General features: G+C 50.0%; 7 protein-coding genes across 7 annotated transcripts; 6 read left to right on the forward strand and 1 right to left on the reverse strand.

Moving 5' to 3' along the window:
- Nucleotides 1–2,161: 2,161 nt before the first annotated feature.
- AA0111_g2812 (hypothetical protein) lies at nucleotides 2,162–2,825 on the forward strand (the record flags this gene model as incomplete). Its single annotated transcript, XM_028648625.1, has 2 exons — nucleotides 2,162–2,288; nucleotides 2,338–2,825. 2 exons carry the CDS (start codon nucleotides 2,162–2,164, stop codon nucleotides 2,823–2,825), a joined length of 615 nt encoding a protein of 204 aa, XP_028509715.1.
- Nucleotides 2,826–4,274: 1,449 nt separating this feature from the next.
- Nucleotides 4,275–5,253, forward strand: AA0111_g2813 (hypothetical protein; the record flags this gene model as incomplete). The annotated part of the gene is made up of 6 exons (XM_028648626.1): nucleotides 4,275–4,358; nucleotides 4,411–4,447; nucleotides 4,494–4,547; nucleotides 4,598–4,731; nucleotides 4,785–4,893; nucleotides 4,940–5,253. The coding sequence occupies 6 exons, from the start codon at nucleotides 4,275–4,277 to the stop codon at nucleotides 5,251–5,253; spliced, it is 732 nt and encodes a 243-aa protein (XP_028509714.1).
- Nucleotides 5,254–5,647: 394 nt separating this feature from the next.
- On the forward strand, nucleotides 5,648–6,519 carry AA0111_g2814 (hypothetical protein; the record flags this gene model as incomplete). The annotated part of the gene is made up of 3 exons (XM_028648627.1): nucleotides 5,648–5,977; nucleotides 6,062–6,348; nucleotides 6,402–6,519. The coding sequence occupies 3 exons, from the start codon at nucleotides 5,648–5,650 to the stop codon at nucleotides 6,517–6,519; spliced, it is 735 nt and encodes a 244-aa protein (XP_028509713.1).
- Nucleotides 6,520–7,472: 953 nt separating this feature from the next.
- AA0111_g2815 (Dihydroxyacetone kinase 1) lies at nucleotides 7,473–9,311 on the forward strand (the record flags this gene model as incomplete). Its single annotated transcript, XM_028648628.1, has 2 exons — nucleotides 7,473–8,138; nucleotides 8,196–9,311. The coding sequence occupies 2 exons, from the start codon at nucleotides 7,473–7,475 to the stop codon at nucleotides 9,309–9,311; spliced, it is 1,782 nt and encodes a 593-aa protein (XP_028509712.1).
- A 415-nt stretch (nucleotides 9,312–9,726) lies between these two features.
- AA0111_g2816 (hypothetical protein) lies at nucleotides 9,727–10,582 on the forward strand (the record flags this gene model as incomplete). The annotated part of the gene is made up of 3 exons (XM_028648629.1): nucleotides 9,727–9,855; nucleotides 9,915–9,993; nucleotides 10,050–10,582. 3 exons carry the CDS (start codon nucleotides 9,727–9,729, stop codon nucleotides 10,580–10,582), a joined length of 741 nt encoding a protein of 246 aa, XP_028509711.1.
- Nucleotides 10,583–11,095: 513 nt separating this feature from the next.
- AA0111_g2817 (hypothetical protein) lies at nucleotides 11,096–12,016 on the reverse strand (the record flags this gene model as incomplete). The annotated part of the gene is made up of 1 exon (XM_028648630.1): nucleotides 11,096–12,016. The coding sequence occupies one exon, from the start codon at nucleotides 12,014–12,016 to the stop codon at nucleotides 11,096–11,098; it is 921 nt and encodes a 306-aa protein (XP_028509710.1).
- A 2,520-nt stretch (nucleotides 12,017–14,536) lies between these two features.
- On the forward strand, nucleotides 14,537–14,749 carry AA0111_g2818 (hypothetical protein; the record flags this gene model as incomplete). Its single annotated transcript, XM_028648631.1, has 1 exon — nucleotides 14,537–14,749. The coding sequence occupies one exon, from the start codon at nucleotides 14,537–14,539 to the stop codon at nucleotides 14,747–14,749; it is 213 nt and encodes a 70-aa protein (XP_028509718.1).
- Between the last annotated feature and the right edge of the window lie 296 nt (nucleotides 14,750–15,045).

Raw genomic sequence — 15,045 nt, forward strand, 5'->3', positions numbered from 1 at the left:
GTGCGTTGAGATCAGCTGGCCACCCCTTTGTTGTAAGTTAATTGTAGCTCACATAATGATTATCAGGACCGCTTGCCAGCAAACGAAACTATTGCATAAGACGTTGACCTCGCCTGCTACATGTACCCTTGTACGCAAAGGCTACCGCGAAGTCTTAGCATCCATGGACGAAAGAAAAGACAATATCCTAATTCAAGATCGCCTCGACTATATCTGCAAAGCCGAAAACCTTCCGATTTTCACGCCAGAGGATCATCAGATTTATCAGTCTTTCTGCAGTAAGTATAGGACGTCTATGATCTTGATACTCTCTTAATAGATGCAAAGGGGACATCATTTATCTTCTCGATGTCGGGAGGGAACAAATATCTGCTTACCCTTGGGCACTCGAGGTCGGCGACACTCCACTCCCCGCTGAAGCAGATCTCCTCGCCTCAGTCGCTAGTCTGAAAGAAAGTAGAAGCTCGCGTAAGGAAGATGCTGCGAGGCAGACACGACAAGATCCTGACAAACCGTACCCCAAGGGTTTTGATGCATCCAAGAAAGAGAGTGTGGATCGCATCGCTATCAAGATTCAGCCGCGGCTGTGGGAGAAAAACAATGGAAAGATTAGAATATTGGGATACGATGCATGGTTTCAGGTCGACAATCTACTTCTCCAAAAAGTTACCTCAAAAGAATCTTCAAAAGACGCGATGAGGAAGCTTTTTCGGGCGATAAAGGATTTGGCATTTCGTCATGATGTGTTCTGGTAGTACGAGGATTTGAATCCGCAGGACTATGACAACTGAGATCTGGCAACCTGAACCTGACCTGACGAGAGGAGGGGGAGCGGGACACTTGCAAGCATCCAGGACTAGTGTGTATCGAAGATATTAGTGGTTGCTAGCTTGGATGATTGACTTTCGCAAACATTGTCATTACGTTCGTCCGCTCTTGAGCTCTTGCCTGATACCATGACTAGTTTGTCAGTTTTTACCACCAGCGATGGGCAAGCCACATGGATGCGGTCATGGGTGATGCTTGACAGCAAACATAGGTAATATGTAATAAGCGTGGTACTACAAGTTACCAGCTTTAGTTGCTCGCAGATCGAAGCAAAATCCTAAGATATATGGAGAAGAAATAGTTCAGTGTTAGATCCCCGTCGCCTCTCGAGGCACTCTTGATGGGAAGAGTGACAGACTACGGGCTTCCTGTCTTAGCACTGAAGGATCGCCGGAGATTTGTTGGTAAATTCAGCATTTCCAATAGATAGATACATGGTTAACACTGCGCAAAGATGATCTTGTCTACCTCCTCGATACAAAGAGGAAGAACATTCCGCTCTACCCCTGGAAATGCGATGATAAAGTCGAAACTGCACCCACGCCATCGACTTCACCTGCTCCGGCCCATCCACCAAGTTCCGCAAATGACTATAAATTTCTGGATGCATATGGTATCGCTATACCTCACAACGCATCTACAGATGGGATCTATCCAGCCAATTTCGATCCATCCGCGGAACAGAATCACGATCGTATATTCATCACTATTGGAAAGCAGGACGTTGATAACCCTTTTAGTGATATCGAAAATGAGATGTTCGCGGACATGACTTGGGGATACGACTATGTTGCTCGGCTCAAGGTTGATGAGTACACCCTCGTGAAAGGTGTGGCAGAGGATTCTGAGGAAGAAGCAATAAGCGAGCTGTTCAGACAGGTAAATCTCCTTGCTAACAATTACCGTCAGATGGAAAAGGAAGCAAGCTAGACGTATGAGGAAAGAGTGAAGATAAAGAAAGCAGAATAGACGCTTGATACGGTATGTGAGGCCATGAATCCCGGTGTGCATCGTCAAGAGCAATAGCTGTTAGGTTAACGTGAGAATTCTACGAAGTTCATCAGGTAATGCACCCTTCACCTCATAGTAACAATGAGATTCAGCAACGCCAACATGAGAATGAGACTGGTATAACGGGAGAAGTGAAACATAGCTTGATCATCGTTTGACGGGCATAGCCCCCTCAGAGTGATACTCGCCCCACCCGGACTACCACGAGGACTTCGCTAACCACGACCTTTGGCCCCCTCACTCAGCGTGATCACTGAAACGGGTACAAGAATCTACAGAGAATACTGTGAGACTCAACGCAAGAATCAGGACCGCGACAAAGATGAAACTCCGGCTCGTTATATCACCACGGCGCGCTCCCCTAGGAGATCTACTGCGTAACCATCTTCAGGGTTTGCTCGATGAGTTACCAGGCAGATTGCCATCATACAATCGAAAGCAGCTTCTGGGTGAGTTGCTATGTTCGTAAGATTGTATGGCTACTAACAGCAGCTGAAGATGACCTTTGCTTTCTCGTGCGCAGCCCTCTCTTCCTCTACGCCATAAGTCCGCGGTTACGTCACGCGACAAATTCGTTGAGGGTCGACGGACTGATCAAAGCAGAAGACATCAACATATACGCGCTGAATATGATGATCGTACGCGACGACAGTAGCTGGGCGACTCAACTACTACACGGCGGAGCTTCACTCGTCGAGGGACGGCAATACATAACGACGGAACAGGCCGGCTTTGTGCAAAGCTTCCACTGGTTCTGCGACGAGGCGAGGTTCTTGAGCTATGAGTTCCACGCTCGTGAGCTGGCCGCAGCGGAGGCGCTGGGTATTGCTGTCAGTATGAAGCCGGCAGTGGTTAAGCCGGTGCAGATCGATCTCCGCCAAACTCGTGCTAGGGCTGCAGCCCAGAAGCAGCATCGTATCGTCAAGCTGAGAGTAAGGTACCAAATGATCCATGGTAGACCAGTTCTTACGAAGGGGCCGAGGTAGGAAAAGGACGAATAAAGCGCGTCGTGGAGGGGAGCAGAAGTTGAGCTGGTCTGTTACTTGGATCCAGTCATTTTAAATCGCGTTTCAGCATCACGACATGAAAGAGCAGCTCAGTAAGGTGTTGCGCGCACGATGCTGTGGTGTCACTCCCGCTTGAACGGTGAGAAGGTGTACCCGCCGTCAATGCACAGTGCTTCCATCTTTTTGTTGTCAGCGCACAGGAAAACTGAACATGACTACATCACATCTCGCCATGCACATGCGTAACATCATCGTTGACATGAGCATAAAGCCCATAGGAGGAGCAGGAAGGATCGCGACTGCCCACAACAATCCTCATTGAAACCTCCAACGTGGATGCGATTGCCTTGCCAGTCTCTTTCGCCTCCAAATATCATCGTGAAAGCCTCAGTAGGTGTCTTGCTGACATGCAATGAATCCAATTCGCGATACTGCCGCCGCAAATTTTCCGTGAATCTGCGTGAAAATATTGCTGGGAGTGTTCAACTAGGCAGACACAATGTGTCGTGCTTCATTAGCCAGCACTGTCTGATGGATAAAGCTTGGACCCCGAGATTCCGCCGGAAAGCCCCACACGTAAGAGCCGTGCGACGCTACACGAGGTCACGGGATACTTAGCGCGCCAAGGCCACAACGCGTATATAACGCTGCGCTCCCTCGTCCTCCTCTTCTGTTCTTTAGCTCTCTTTGCCTTTTGGCTTAGGTATGTTTAGTTTTCTACACAAAGAATAAAACACATTTGCTAACTTTCTGCAGATCAAGTGTAGTATCTGTTCTTTTCAGTTTAATCTCTGAAACTTTCCTACGGGAAAATTCAAGATTATCCTTATTTTTGAAACCAGCCGGAGAGGCTCTGGGCTTGCTCATCTTCTCTGGCACAGTGTCGCCAGTATCACACTACTTCTGGCAGACGCGAACCTACCTTTTCATTGAGTGTTTTCGCTTGCGAGAACCTTGAGGAAGAAGTTCCTTTGCATGATGTTTGAGCGAGTTAGTAGCTTTGGTGACTTGATGCAGGTAGCGGCACTCATGCGTGTTGTGACTATGAGCCATGTCTTGGTAGCAAGTAATGTAGAACTCGAGCTCAGATGTATGGCTTTGTGTATAGTTTGCGGTCGTATAAATGAGGCAGCGTTCCTGTGTAGCTGGGTCGGTGGCGCGTATATGCACCGCCGCTGCTCTCTATATGGGCCATACCATGACGCAAGGATAATTGGCTTATGAGACGTAAAGCTCTGCTCTTCCGTTCTGTAAATGTTTTCTGAGCGACCTGGAGTCCGAAATGTGCACTTGCAGTGAGACAGCGGCAACTTTGCGTGGTGAACAGTGAGAGGCCGAAATTTCGTAGCTTGTCGTGACGAACAAACAACGACATCACCTACACAATCTTCTTCGCAACAACACCTCTACATCTACTCACACTTCAAAATGGCATCCAAGTCAGGCATGGTCAACCCGGCCATCTTCCAGGATCTTCAGGCGCGCGTAGACGAAGACACCGCCGTTCGGGATGTGAGTGACGCCTGATAGAGCTGCACGTGACAGCGTACTTACAACGCGACAGGAGCTGCGCGACATCATACAGGCACTCGAGAAGCACAGTAGGCACCTTGAACTCGGCGCATAGGCTTTTCTAATATATTCCAGACCGCAATGTCTCGTTTGTGCTGTCAAGAGCCCATTCTACGCCGGTGAACGAGCGTGAGTGGTATGTCGCAGGTCCAGCAATATCACGCCTAATATGAACACAGTACCCGATATTCTCAAGGCTTCTCAGGAACCGATTGACAATGTAATCGCCACTGTCGGCCAGCTGTCGCAGGCTGCGTCAAAGATGCCGTACTACAAGTTCAACAACATGTGGAGTCGTCAAATGCAGGGCGCGGTAAGCCCGCCAGGCACCTAAGACCCGTGACGACGAAGCTGACAGCATAACAGTGTGAGAGCGCTTTGTTCTGGGGCTGGCTCGGCGGCTTCAAGTATGATGGCGGTCAAGTACAATGCGGCCGTCTGTTGACCATCGAGGAGCTCGGCGAGATCTTCAAGAGTATGCTCAAAATCCCGCTTCATATGCGCACGGCTAACGCGGGCAGTTCCTGTGAACCTCAAGGACCGCGATGAGTTCCATCTCTCGCTCGAAGAATACCTTCATTCTCTTATGACGCTGGTCGAGGAATTGACACGCCTTGCACGTAACGCCGTCACGCTGGGTGATTACGAGCGCCCGCTTCTCATCAACCAGTTCGTCAAGGATCTGCACGCGGGCTTCCAGATCCTCAACCTCAAGAATGACAGTCTGCGCCGCCGTAGCGATGGTCTGAAGTACAGGGTCAAAGATGTCGAGGATGTAGTCTATGATCTGTCGTTGAGGAACTTGCTACCTAAGAAAGCAGAGCAGAAGCAGTGAGAGGACCGCAGGGTGTTGCAGTAGGAGCGCTGCGTCCATCGTCACGAAGTAGCTACTTGTCTTATAGAACCCAGAAGCCGAAGCGAACAACGGGAATCTACATACAAGACTAGTAATCTGTTCTCCTCTAAACGCTTGTAGTCCTTGCTACAAACCATGGAGGTGCTCGAGTGGTGATGTGACATGTGTCCAATGAGCGCGCAGCACGGACAACATCACGAAAGTTTCCGACCCGCGACATCCCTCCGCAACCACCGCGACTGCACCAACCCAACAGGCCAGGCGCCACTTCCGCTCCTTTAGACGCCCGTCGTAAAGCCTTGCCCTGCTAGTTGACATCCGCATCGTACTGACGACGCCGCACACCGCCAATCCTCTTCTTTCATTCGCAAACATGGCCAGCACGACTGTCATCAACGCAAACGCGACGTCCAAGGTCCACCCTTCTCCCCCCCCGCCAATCGAGCCATTAAAGAATGACTTGGCACGCACCTACACGCACATTCACCCGCTTCTTGTCCTTTCCGTCTATGGCCTCAAGTTCAATGCATTGGTTGCCGACCCGGTATCGACGCTCTTTAGCACCCTTCCGTACCTCGCCGTGCTACAGATAGCGTTCGTGGCTGTATGCCTACCACCAACTGGAGGCGCACCCAAGAAGCCCACCGAGAAGAAAGCCAAGGCTCCTGGCAAGCCGGAGCAAGGGGGTAACTCGAAGCTTGTAGTACGTGTACTCTACGACTTTTACACCCTACACTAAGCCTGCCACGGCCGATATTCGAGAAAGCAAGACTGACAAACAATACAGCCGGCATTCCTATCCCTCCTTCTTGCCCTGATCGCTGCAACCCCGCTCCTGACCGCTACCCTCGTCCTGTTCGGCGCGCCCGTCTCCTCGCATTACTGGCATACTCTCCTTTGCGGCGCTCACATCGCGCTTCTCAGTACACTGCCCCTGGTATACGTACACGGTGTAGACGGCGAGACCTGGAGGCAGATTGTCGCGCTGCTTCTGCCGATTGATGAAGTCTACGGAGGATTGATTGGTACTGTGCTTGGTGCATGGCTGGGCGCTGTGCCTATTCCATTGGACTGGTGAGTACTTCTACACATGTCGACACCGGAAAACATGGCTAACCGACTACAAGGGACCGCGAATGGCAAAAATGGCCCGTCACCATCGTTACAGGCGCTTACATTGGATATGCAGTCGGCAAACTGCTCGGTGGCACGCTCCTGAAGGGTACCAAGATCATGTTTGATTAGGTGCTTCGGACGGTGGTACACTCTTGAAGGATATCAAGATCATGTTTGAACAGGTGCTTCGGATCACGAAGGGTTATGCTCTTGTGTTGCTTCATAGGTTTTCCAGGCTTCTGGAGGGTATGCAGGACATGACAAGTCGTTGTGAACGTGACATCCAAACAGATGGTAATGGTTTTGTACTTTCGCAAAAGAGGCCTTCCAAGTTGCAGACGCGATGGCGAGTGATCAGGCCCGGCTACCTATAGCGACGACGTCAATAGGGTCAGCTCGCCCAGACCAAACAATTATTTTCAGACTTGCGCCAAAATCGTTGAAGTTTCCAAAATCGATGGCAGTTTCCTGCTCCAAAAGGCGAAATGTGGACACTGTAGGTGCTGATGGAGCCTCGAGGCGAGGCGTAACATCTCGTAGCTCTCGGAGCTTCGACCGATGCGAGCTTCCTCCACCAAGGCCGAGCTTCCACCCGGCATTCCCAAAGCAGCAATTCCGGCGCAAACACATCAATCTCCCCAGGTTACAGTAACCCACCTGTATTCCACTTGACTGGATGCAGTATACCCAAGCTGCTAAATCTAGATTGACGAAGCTTCGGGTTAATCTGAGCGCGTAAATGTGCCATTAGACGCGTATGAGGAGCGAAAAAATGACTTGACGGGCGTGATGGGGTGCCACGAGCGGGGTCCGCGGTCGTAATGTTGATCGAGGCGGGGGATGCGGGGGATTGTTTAAAAGGCACGATGGCCGGCTGAATTGATGGTATGTCGCGTGGCTTGGTCTCTTGTATTCATCCTCAATTCTGAGCTGTGTATATTCTTGTGTGTTCGACATATTTGAGGTATGTTGTTGCTTCGGCTGCCATTCCAGACTACAGCTGCCAGATAGTATACGGCATAGGTTTCACTCGCTGACAACCTCAGATCTTTACGTCATACACATTCGGGCGCGTCTTCAAGATGTCTAGAAAGCATTTCTTCCCCAATCCGGAAGGCGTGGTCCTCCACAATCTCCGCTCGCTATGCACACGCAACTCCCACATGGCGCTCGACGAGGCCAACCGAGTCGTTTACAATCTCTCACACCCTCCGGACCAGGTCACTATCGTATCTGGTGGTGGTTCAGGCCATGAGCCGGCGTGGTCTGGCTTCGTCGGCGATGGCATGTTGTCAGCTGCTGTATGCGGTGATATCTTCGCTTCTCCCAGCACCAAGCAGATCATGGCTGGAATACGGAATGTGCCGAGTAACGAGGGCGTTATCCTATGTATAACGAACTATACGGGAGATATGCTACATTTTGGCCTTGCTAGAGAGAAGGGCCAGGCATTAGGATACAAAGTCGACGTTGTATGCATGGCAGAAGACGCCGCTCTGGGTCGCGAAAAGAGTGGCAAGGTTGGAAGGAGGGGTTTGGCTGGCAACTTGCTAGTTATCAAGCTTGCTGGCGCCGCATCACAGAAAGGCTGGGCTTTTGAACGGTGTAGGAAGATTGGCGAGTTGGGTAACTCGCAATTGGTAACTATCGGGACGAGTCTTGATCATTGCCATGTTCCAGGACGAGACGCGTTCGAGAGTGTGCAAGATGACGCTTGTGTAGTTGGTATGGGTATTCATAACGAGCCTGTAAGTTCCTTCGACTTAATTCGAGCTATACAAGTATTACAGGCTGATTGATGCTAGGGTTTACGAACCATCTCCCCAATGCCTAGCCCTGAAGATGTCATCAAAGAGATGCTTCGCTACCTCCTCGATCCATCCGACTCCGACCGCGCATTCGTCACCTTCAACCCCAACGATAACGTCGTCATGCTCGTCAACAACTTCGGTGGCCTCTCAAACCTCGAATTTGATGCCTTGGTGAATCTCGCTCTGATAGCCTTGAAGCGCGACTGGAAGATCGTACCAACACGCATCTATGCTGGCGTACTAGAAACCTCCCTTAACGCCCAAGGCTTCAGCATAACACTCGGCAACATGAGCGGCATGGCAAAGGCCATGGATCTCAAAGACGAAGATGTCATGGAACTGCTAGACGCACCTACAAACGCTCCGGCATGGCCAAAGAACGGTTACCAACCCCTCAACGTCAACAAGGAAACAGAGGAGCTACGCAACAAAGCCAACGCCGCTGCAGCCGACAAATCCGCGCTCCACAAGGGGCCCGCTACACCACCCTCTTTCATCCCCGCTCTCCGCACAGCATGCAAAGCAGCGCTAGAAGCAGAACCCACAATCACACAATACGACTTACAGATGGGCGACGGTGACTGCGGAGAAGCTGTGGCCGGAGTATGCAAGTCCATCCTCGCCAATATCGACGCCGTGGAAAGTAACCCGCCACCCATCCTCGCCTTGCTAGAAAGCATAAGCGAGAACGTCGAAGATGTCGGCGGCTCTCTCGGTGCCATTCTGTCTATCCTCGTCACCGCCTTCACAAACGCGCTGTCAAAAGCCACTCTATCACAAAACGCACCACTGGATATCTCGACGCTGGCGTCTTCCGCATCGATTGCGCTCGAGAACCTGAAGAACTACACTAGTGCACGGGAGGGCGACAGAACGGTCATGGACGTGTTGATTCCTTTCATCAACACATTGGCTGAGAGTAAGGATTTGAGTAAGAGTGTGGATGTGGCGGAGAAGAAGGCGGATAGCACAAAGGATATGAAGGCCAAGTTTGGGCGGGCGACATATATCAGTGAGGATGGGAGCGAGAGAAGTAAGATTCCCGATCCGGGGGCGTATGCGGCCGGGGTTTGGCTGAGGGGGTTGGAGAAAGGTTTTGGTGGGTCGTGAATGGGAAGGCAAGTTGTTCAGACAGCTGCAGCAATTGATCACTACTTCTTTGGGAGGCTAAGGAAGACCATTTAAGATCTCGATAGAACACAACGTTAAGATATGCGCACGTGCTCAGATATTAGTCCGCCTGGGCGCTGTGGAGCCGTGCATTGGTGCAACTGGCTGACAAAGATAACTGTAAAGGTAAGGGTGCTTAAACGGTCCGACATCAAAGCTCTATGTGTTAGGAAAACGTCAGTAGTGCTCACGCACGACTACGTCAAATTGGAATAATCGAAACCATATGGTTTTGTAAATCCGATTACTAAATCCATCCAAGGATGAATGACGTACAGTGGAAACAGTATAAGAAGAGGAATGAAGGCAATGGATATCTGGAACATTTTACCATTATCTCGCTCGCAAGCATCACATGTTTACCATCCCCTCTACAATCAGCTTCACTCCACTTACCTTGCAAGGGAAGGTAGTCATTGTCACCGGTGCTTCCCGGGGAATTGGAGCCGGTATAGCACTAGAATTGGCGCGTAGAGGGGCCAATGTAAGTTTCTCACATTGCCAGGAGTGAAGAAGCTGCCATAATACTAACACTGCAAACAGGTCGCGCTTGTCTACACATCCCCCAATAGTGAGGAGAAGGCCAAGAAGATCGCATCCGACATATCAGGCTTGGGAAATGGTAGCAAAGCGCACATCATCCGAGCAGATCTAAAAAAAAACTTGAGGCTCCTACAGCTATCGTTGCGTCAACCAGGGAAGCATTTGGCGACAAGATCGACATCTTGATCAACAATGCTGGTGTACTTTGGGCGAATCCTATTGGGGAGACAACCCTTGAAGACTACACGGGAATGTTCGACATCAATGTTCGCGCACCACTATTTTTGACCAAGGCTGTGGTTCCTCATCTTCGTAAACCTGGACGAATTATCAACATATCATCCGTTGGTTCGCGCGCCGGCCCACCCAAACTATCCATCTATGCAGCGTCGAAAGCAGCCGTCGGAGGCTTGACAAGAAGTCTTGCACTTGAGTTGGGAGATGAGGGCCATACTGTTAACTGTGTTTCTCCCGGCTCCGTGGAGTCAGACATGCTGGAAAACCTGCCAGAAGAATCGAGAGATCATGTGTTGAAAGGCACGGCAGTAGAGCATCGTGTGGGAACTGCAGATGATATCGCGCAGGTTGTATGCTGGATAGCAAGCGAAGACTCAAAGTGGATATCGGGACAAACCATATCGGCTTCAGGCGGCTTCATGATGTTGTAGCAGTATTCAGGGCTGCTGCTTCTGTTTTTACTAGAGCTTTACGAACCTAGCTTTGTCTCAAGTCACGGGGTTTCTGCTGTTTAGCGCGACAACACGAAGTAAGACGGCGCTTGATAGGAGACTGTTTCGCACAGGAAAAATACATGCGCATGTGATTAGACATGTGGAATGTCTGGTCATTTGATACGAGATGTGATCACCAATGTCTGTATACCTAGGATTCGGTATCAACAACCAATGACATTTCCATTGCCGCGTCGCTCTCACGAGTCAAGCGGCTTTTCTTCTACAAGAAAAAAGCAGAAGAGCATCGATCGAACGCTTTCTTGAGTCACGGTGGCTGAAGACACACGTTTACAGTGTAAGCAGTTCTATTATTACTTATACTACAAACTTTGCGTCATGCCTGTTCTTTACCCGACCTACCTAGGTAGCGTCGATAGTACATAGAGAAGGTCTTGTCTATTTGTGATAAGATCTAATCGTAAGCAGAGATAGAAACTTTGTCGCATATCAAGGGAGTGTGGTCTGCGGCAGTGTGTTCTCGCGCTGGAGATCGAGCCAGCTGCACGAGGGCACCTCGGTGTCGATATTAGCAGGTACAGAAGCTCTCCAATTATGACCCCACTCTTCCAACGTCCATGTGCGGTCCTGACTCACGAGTAGCTCTGTATCCGGCATCTGGCCAATGTCAAAGTTGCAACTGACTGGAGATTGACCAATTGTTATCGCGCGCAAAGCTTCTGGGAAACCATCCATGATATACACAGCCCAAAGCCTAATCTCCCATGAGTCTAGAGGGGTTTGCCAAATCTTACGGTCAGACAAGCACGCCTCACAAGCGATTTGCCATGCAGCATCGCGCTTCGCCACATCGAAGATGCGTGTCGATTGTGTCGGAGTGAGATCACCATCTATGACCATGCGGAAGGACTGAGATGGCATCCCAAGAGAATGTAGGGACATCACTTCCATGATCCAGTTGGCGATGCAGCCCTGGTTGTGAAACCCCGACGTGATCGAGTCAGCCTGCCCAGAATCGCACGGGTCTGAACGTGCGTTTGCAGATCGCGGATTTTCGTTGTCTATTAACAGGCCCGATGCGTCTGGTAGTATCGCCTTCCAGAGATCGACTCTTCGCTCGATTCGTAGCTTTGGGTTGCGTTGACAGAACGGGATGAAGCCTTGCGCATGACACTGAGGCCAAGCCACAGCCCTGTTCTTTTCATGTAATACAATCTTGCGGATCTGAAGTTGTGCAACTAAAGACAGGGACTCCAGGAAGGATATTGCTACACTTGCTGCCGAGAATCGATATTTGAACCGATCTAGATAGCGAAGTTCGTTCCATTTCACGTCGTCGACTCTGTTCTCAGGTCCTAGAACATGCTTCATGGCTATGATATCCTCTTCAGTTGGTATCTTCCATGGCATTTAGTTGTACGCTATAACCTCTCTGGGATGATCATATCCGCTTCCCTTTGGCGTCCACCCCCATGTGTTTTTTCTGTCAATCTTGAGAATTCCAGATGCGCTGCGACGGCGGCGAGTGTAGATGTGACGAATTGACGTGTCTTTGAAGGCGTGTCCTTCCAACATTCGCTCCATAAGGATGCGAAGACATATCCTGGTTCTGTTTTTCGGATCAGCGACGTATATTGAGGATGGTGCGCCTCCACATGGGCATATATTGTATCGTCAAAGAGACCTGCCATACTGACTCCCCACACCAAGTAGCGAGTCTTCAACTTTTCCAGAATTCCCAGGATAGCATTGAAGTGGCCAGCTCTCCTTTGGCATGAATGGTTATATTCAGATGAAAAGTGAAGCGTATTGAGACCCAGTGCTAGTCCGCACGTTTCTTCTCGGAAGAATCTGCTTACAGACCTGAGAGCTAATTTGATGGGTTGGCCACTTGCAGACGTGAGTTTTCCAGTGGAGAAGTTGTATGCATAACCGCCCTCTACCTCGAAGTAGAATTTGTAGATAAGATTCCGAAGCTCGCGAGGAAGGCTGTAGAAGTCTGCCATGGTTGTCGTGATACCGCGATGATAGTTAGGGGACGGCGGGTCGAGATGAGAAAGTGTGTTGGAAAGTATGCGGCGAGCAAGCGGCTTTACCTACTTGAAGGATCCGAAGGCAGCAACCAGCTCACGTGAATGTGGGCATGTGCCAGGCGTCGCGAGACACGTACCACGGAACAGCATCCCTGTGGAAAGACGCTCGCTGGCTACAATCCCTCGGCACCGAATATTTGACTACCATGAGTACTGTTAACAAACATACCAACCAATCCTCAACGCATATCTAGCTCAATACCTAAAACTCAGCTTCCAAATTTTGACAAGGTCGCGCTCTAGAGTCTTACCAGGTAAAGTTACCCAGTTAGTCAGCTGGCCAGTCTAACCTTGGAACCTAAAGGGGAGAATGAAAGCATCGGCACGCATGTACCAAATCAGCTGCAATCAAGGTGTCGTCCGCTTCACGGGATGATCGAAATATTCCATCCGTGCAGTGTGGGTGTGAACAGTGTACCCATTCTGCACTATGCAGATCTTGGGACGTTCTACCAACAGGGTTTATGAAAGGAGAAATATCGCCCTTGAACATGCTGAGGCCGTGAGTTTTACAGAGCGTCAGACATCTGTTACCGATCAACAAGAACGTTATCAACGATGAGCTTGGATCATGGAACGACCACGGTGTTGCTCCAAGACTGGCGTCAGTATAAGGTATAAAAGCTGTGCGAAAGTGAGACGGGGCGAATCGTTACACGCGCATCACACCGGTCGGCTTTGTCGTTGACATTATTGGTGGGACTTCTCTATTAATTTGATTGACATGCTGGTAATAAGACGCAGGCACAACGCTGTTGAGTTACACTGTATTGTATCGCAGTAGAAGTGTGTTCCCAAACACTCACTTGGCTTCATTGTATGCAGCTGTATATATCTGGGAGGAATGTTAGAGAGCGCAGTTGATGCGGGAACATCCGCGGCGCCGAAGACCTACACTCATTTGGAAGTTTCATTGATTGCAACCGAAGCCATGAATGCTAAACCTGGTCAGTGCTCTGTGTGCAGATCGGCTAGAGCAGGAGCCTTACTCATGTGGTTTTGGAGAGCCACCATGGAACTCTCAGCTCTGGGTAGTTGCCGTAAAGCTCGACGTTGAAAGAACAGTGTGATTCTGGACACACACCAAGTCAGCTTGATGTGGAAGACAAAGATAACATGGTCACCGACTCGCTGGAGGTAACCGTGGTTGATGGCAGGCAACCAGCGTTTTGAACCATGGAATTCGAATCCCAGGAAATATTTGAACATGGACTGCTGGTTGATCAGTGATGGAGTCATAAATCAGAAGTGGCTTTTGTCATACCTCAAATATTCTTCTCTCAAATTCCACACTCCAATATCTCTGGTGCTGGTCAGCCAGAGGTCTAAACGAGCACCTCGACGGCCGTATACCGAGCATCATCGTCATACTCATCCCTACCATCTTCAGCATGTCGCAAGTCATCACATGCGACCGTATCGCAGCTACAGAGAGGATTGATCAGTCAAGAGTCGCTACAAGTCTCATCACTGAGAGAACTTACGCATAGAGCGCCCGGTTATGGAGGGCCCCACAGTCGGCTCAACACCGACGACGACAACCACAGCCACCACGCCGACAGCCGCCCATCGATACAGCAAGGACTAATGATGATTAGACAAGAGGCGGAAGGGAGCAGAAAAGCATACTCAAGTCATCCTCAGTGTGGACCGCCTCAAGAGTGACCTCGAATACCACGTACAAGCTCGCATACAGCCAGTCAGCCTGTCTGACTTGAGCCTAGAAGAGCTTGAGAGCAAGTTCAGCGAGGAACCGTTCAAACTCACTGCAAGGTCAGCTATAATCAGATATATTTAGAGAGAAGCCTTACAACTTCTTCTTGTCGGCACCATCCTCATGCTAGCCAGGATGGACATGAGTCCAGAAGACGAAGCCTTTGCTCGTACCCAGGATAAACGAGTGCAGTGGTTGCACGAAATGGTCATGGCTCGTGGCGCGAGGACTGATGAGCAGAACAAATACTTCAAGGACGTCCTTGATGGTCTAAAATGCGTTGACTATATGTCCCAGACCAGTACAAGCATACTCACCTATTTGACGACTGGCTGAACTTCATCTGTACTGATACATCTACATCAACATCAAAAGTACTGGCTGTCTCATCTTTCCGGTAAGTACTACATATGGAAGATCAGGTACATCATCGTTGTTGGTGACGTACCTTTGGCGAGTTGAGTCAAAGCTAATACGTCTCAGCCCGACACGCCCAGAAGGACAACAGCTCGACCATGCCAGTCCCCAATGTACGTCTTCCTGAACCCCAATGGCTGCATATCTTGCGGCATACAGAAAACACGCAATAAAATCTTATCCAGACTGCTTCCATGCTTCCGCATCCGTCCTTC

The sequence above is a fragment of the Alternaria arborescens genome (genome assembly GCF_004154835.1).
Source record: "Alternaria arborescens strain FERA 675 chromosome Unknown contig_5, whole genome shotgun sequence".
Taxonomy (NCBI): Eukaryota; Fungi; Ascomycota; class Dothideomycetes; order Pleosporales; family Pleosporaceae; genus Alternaria; species Alternaria arborescens.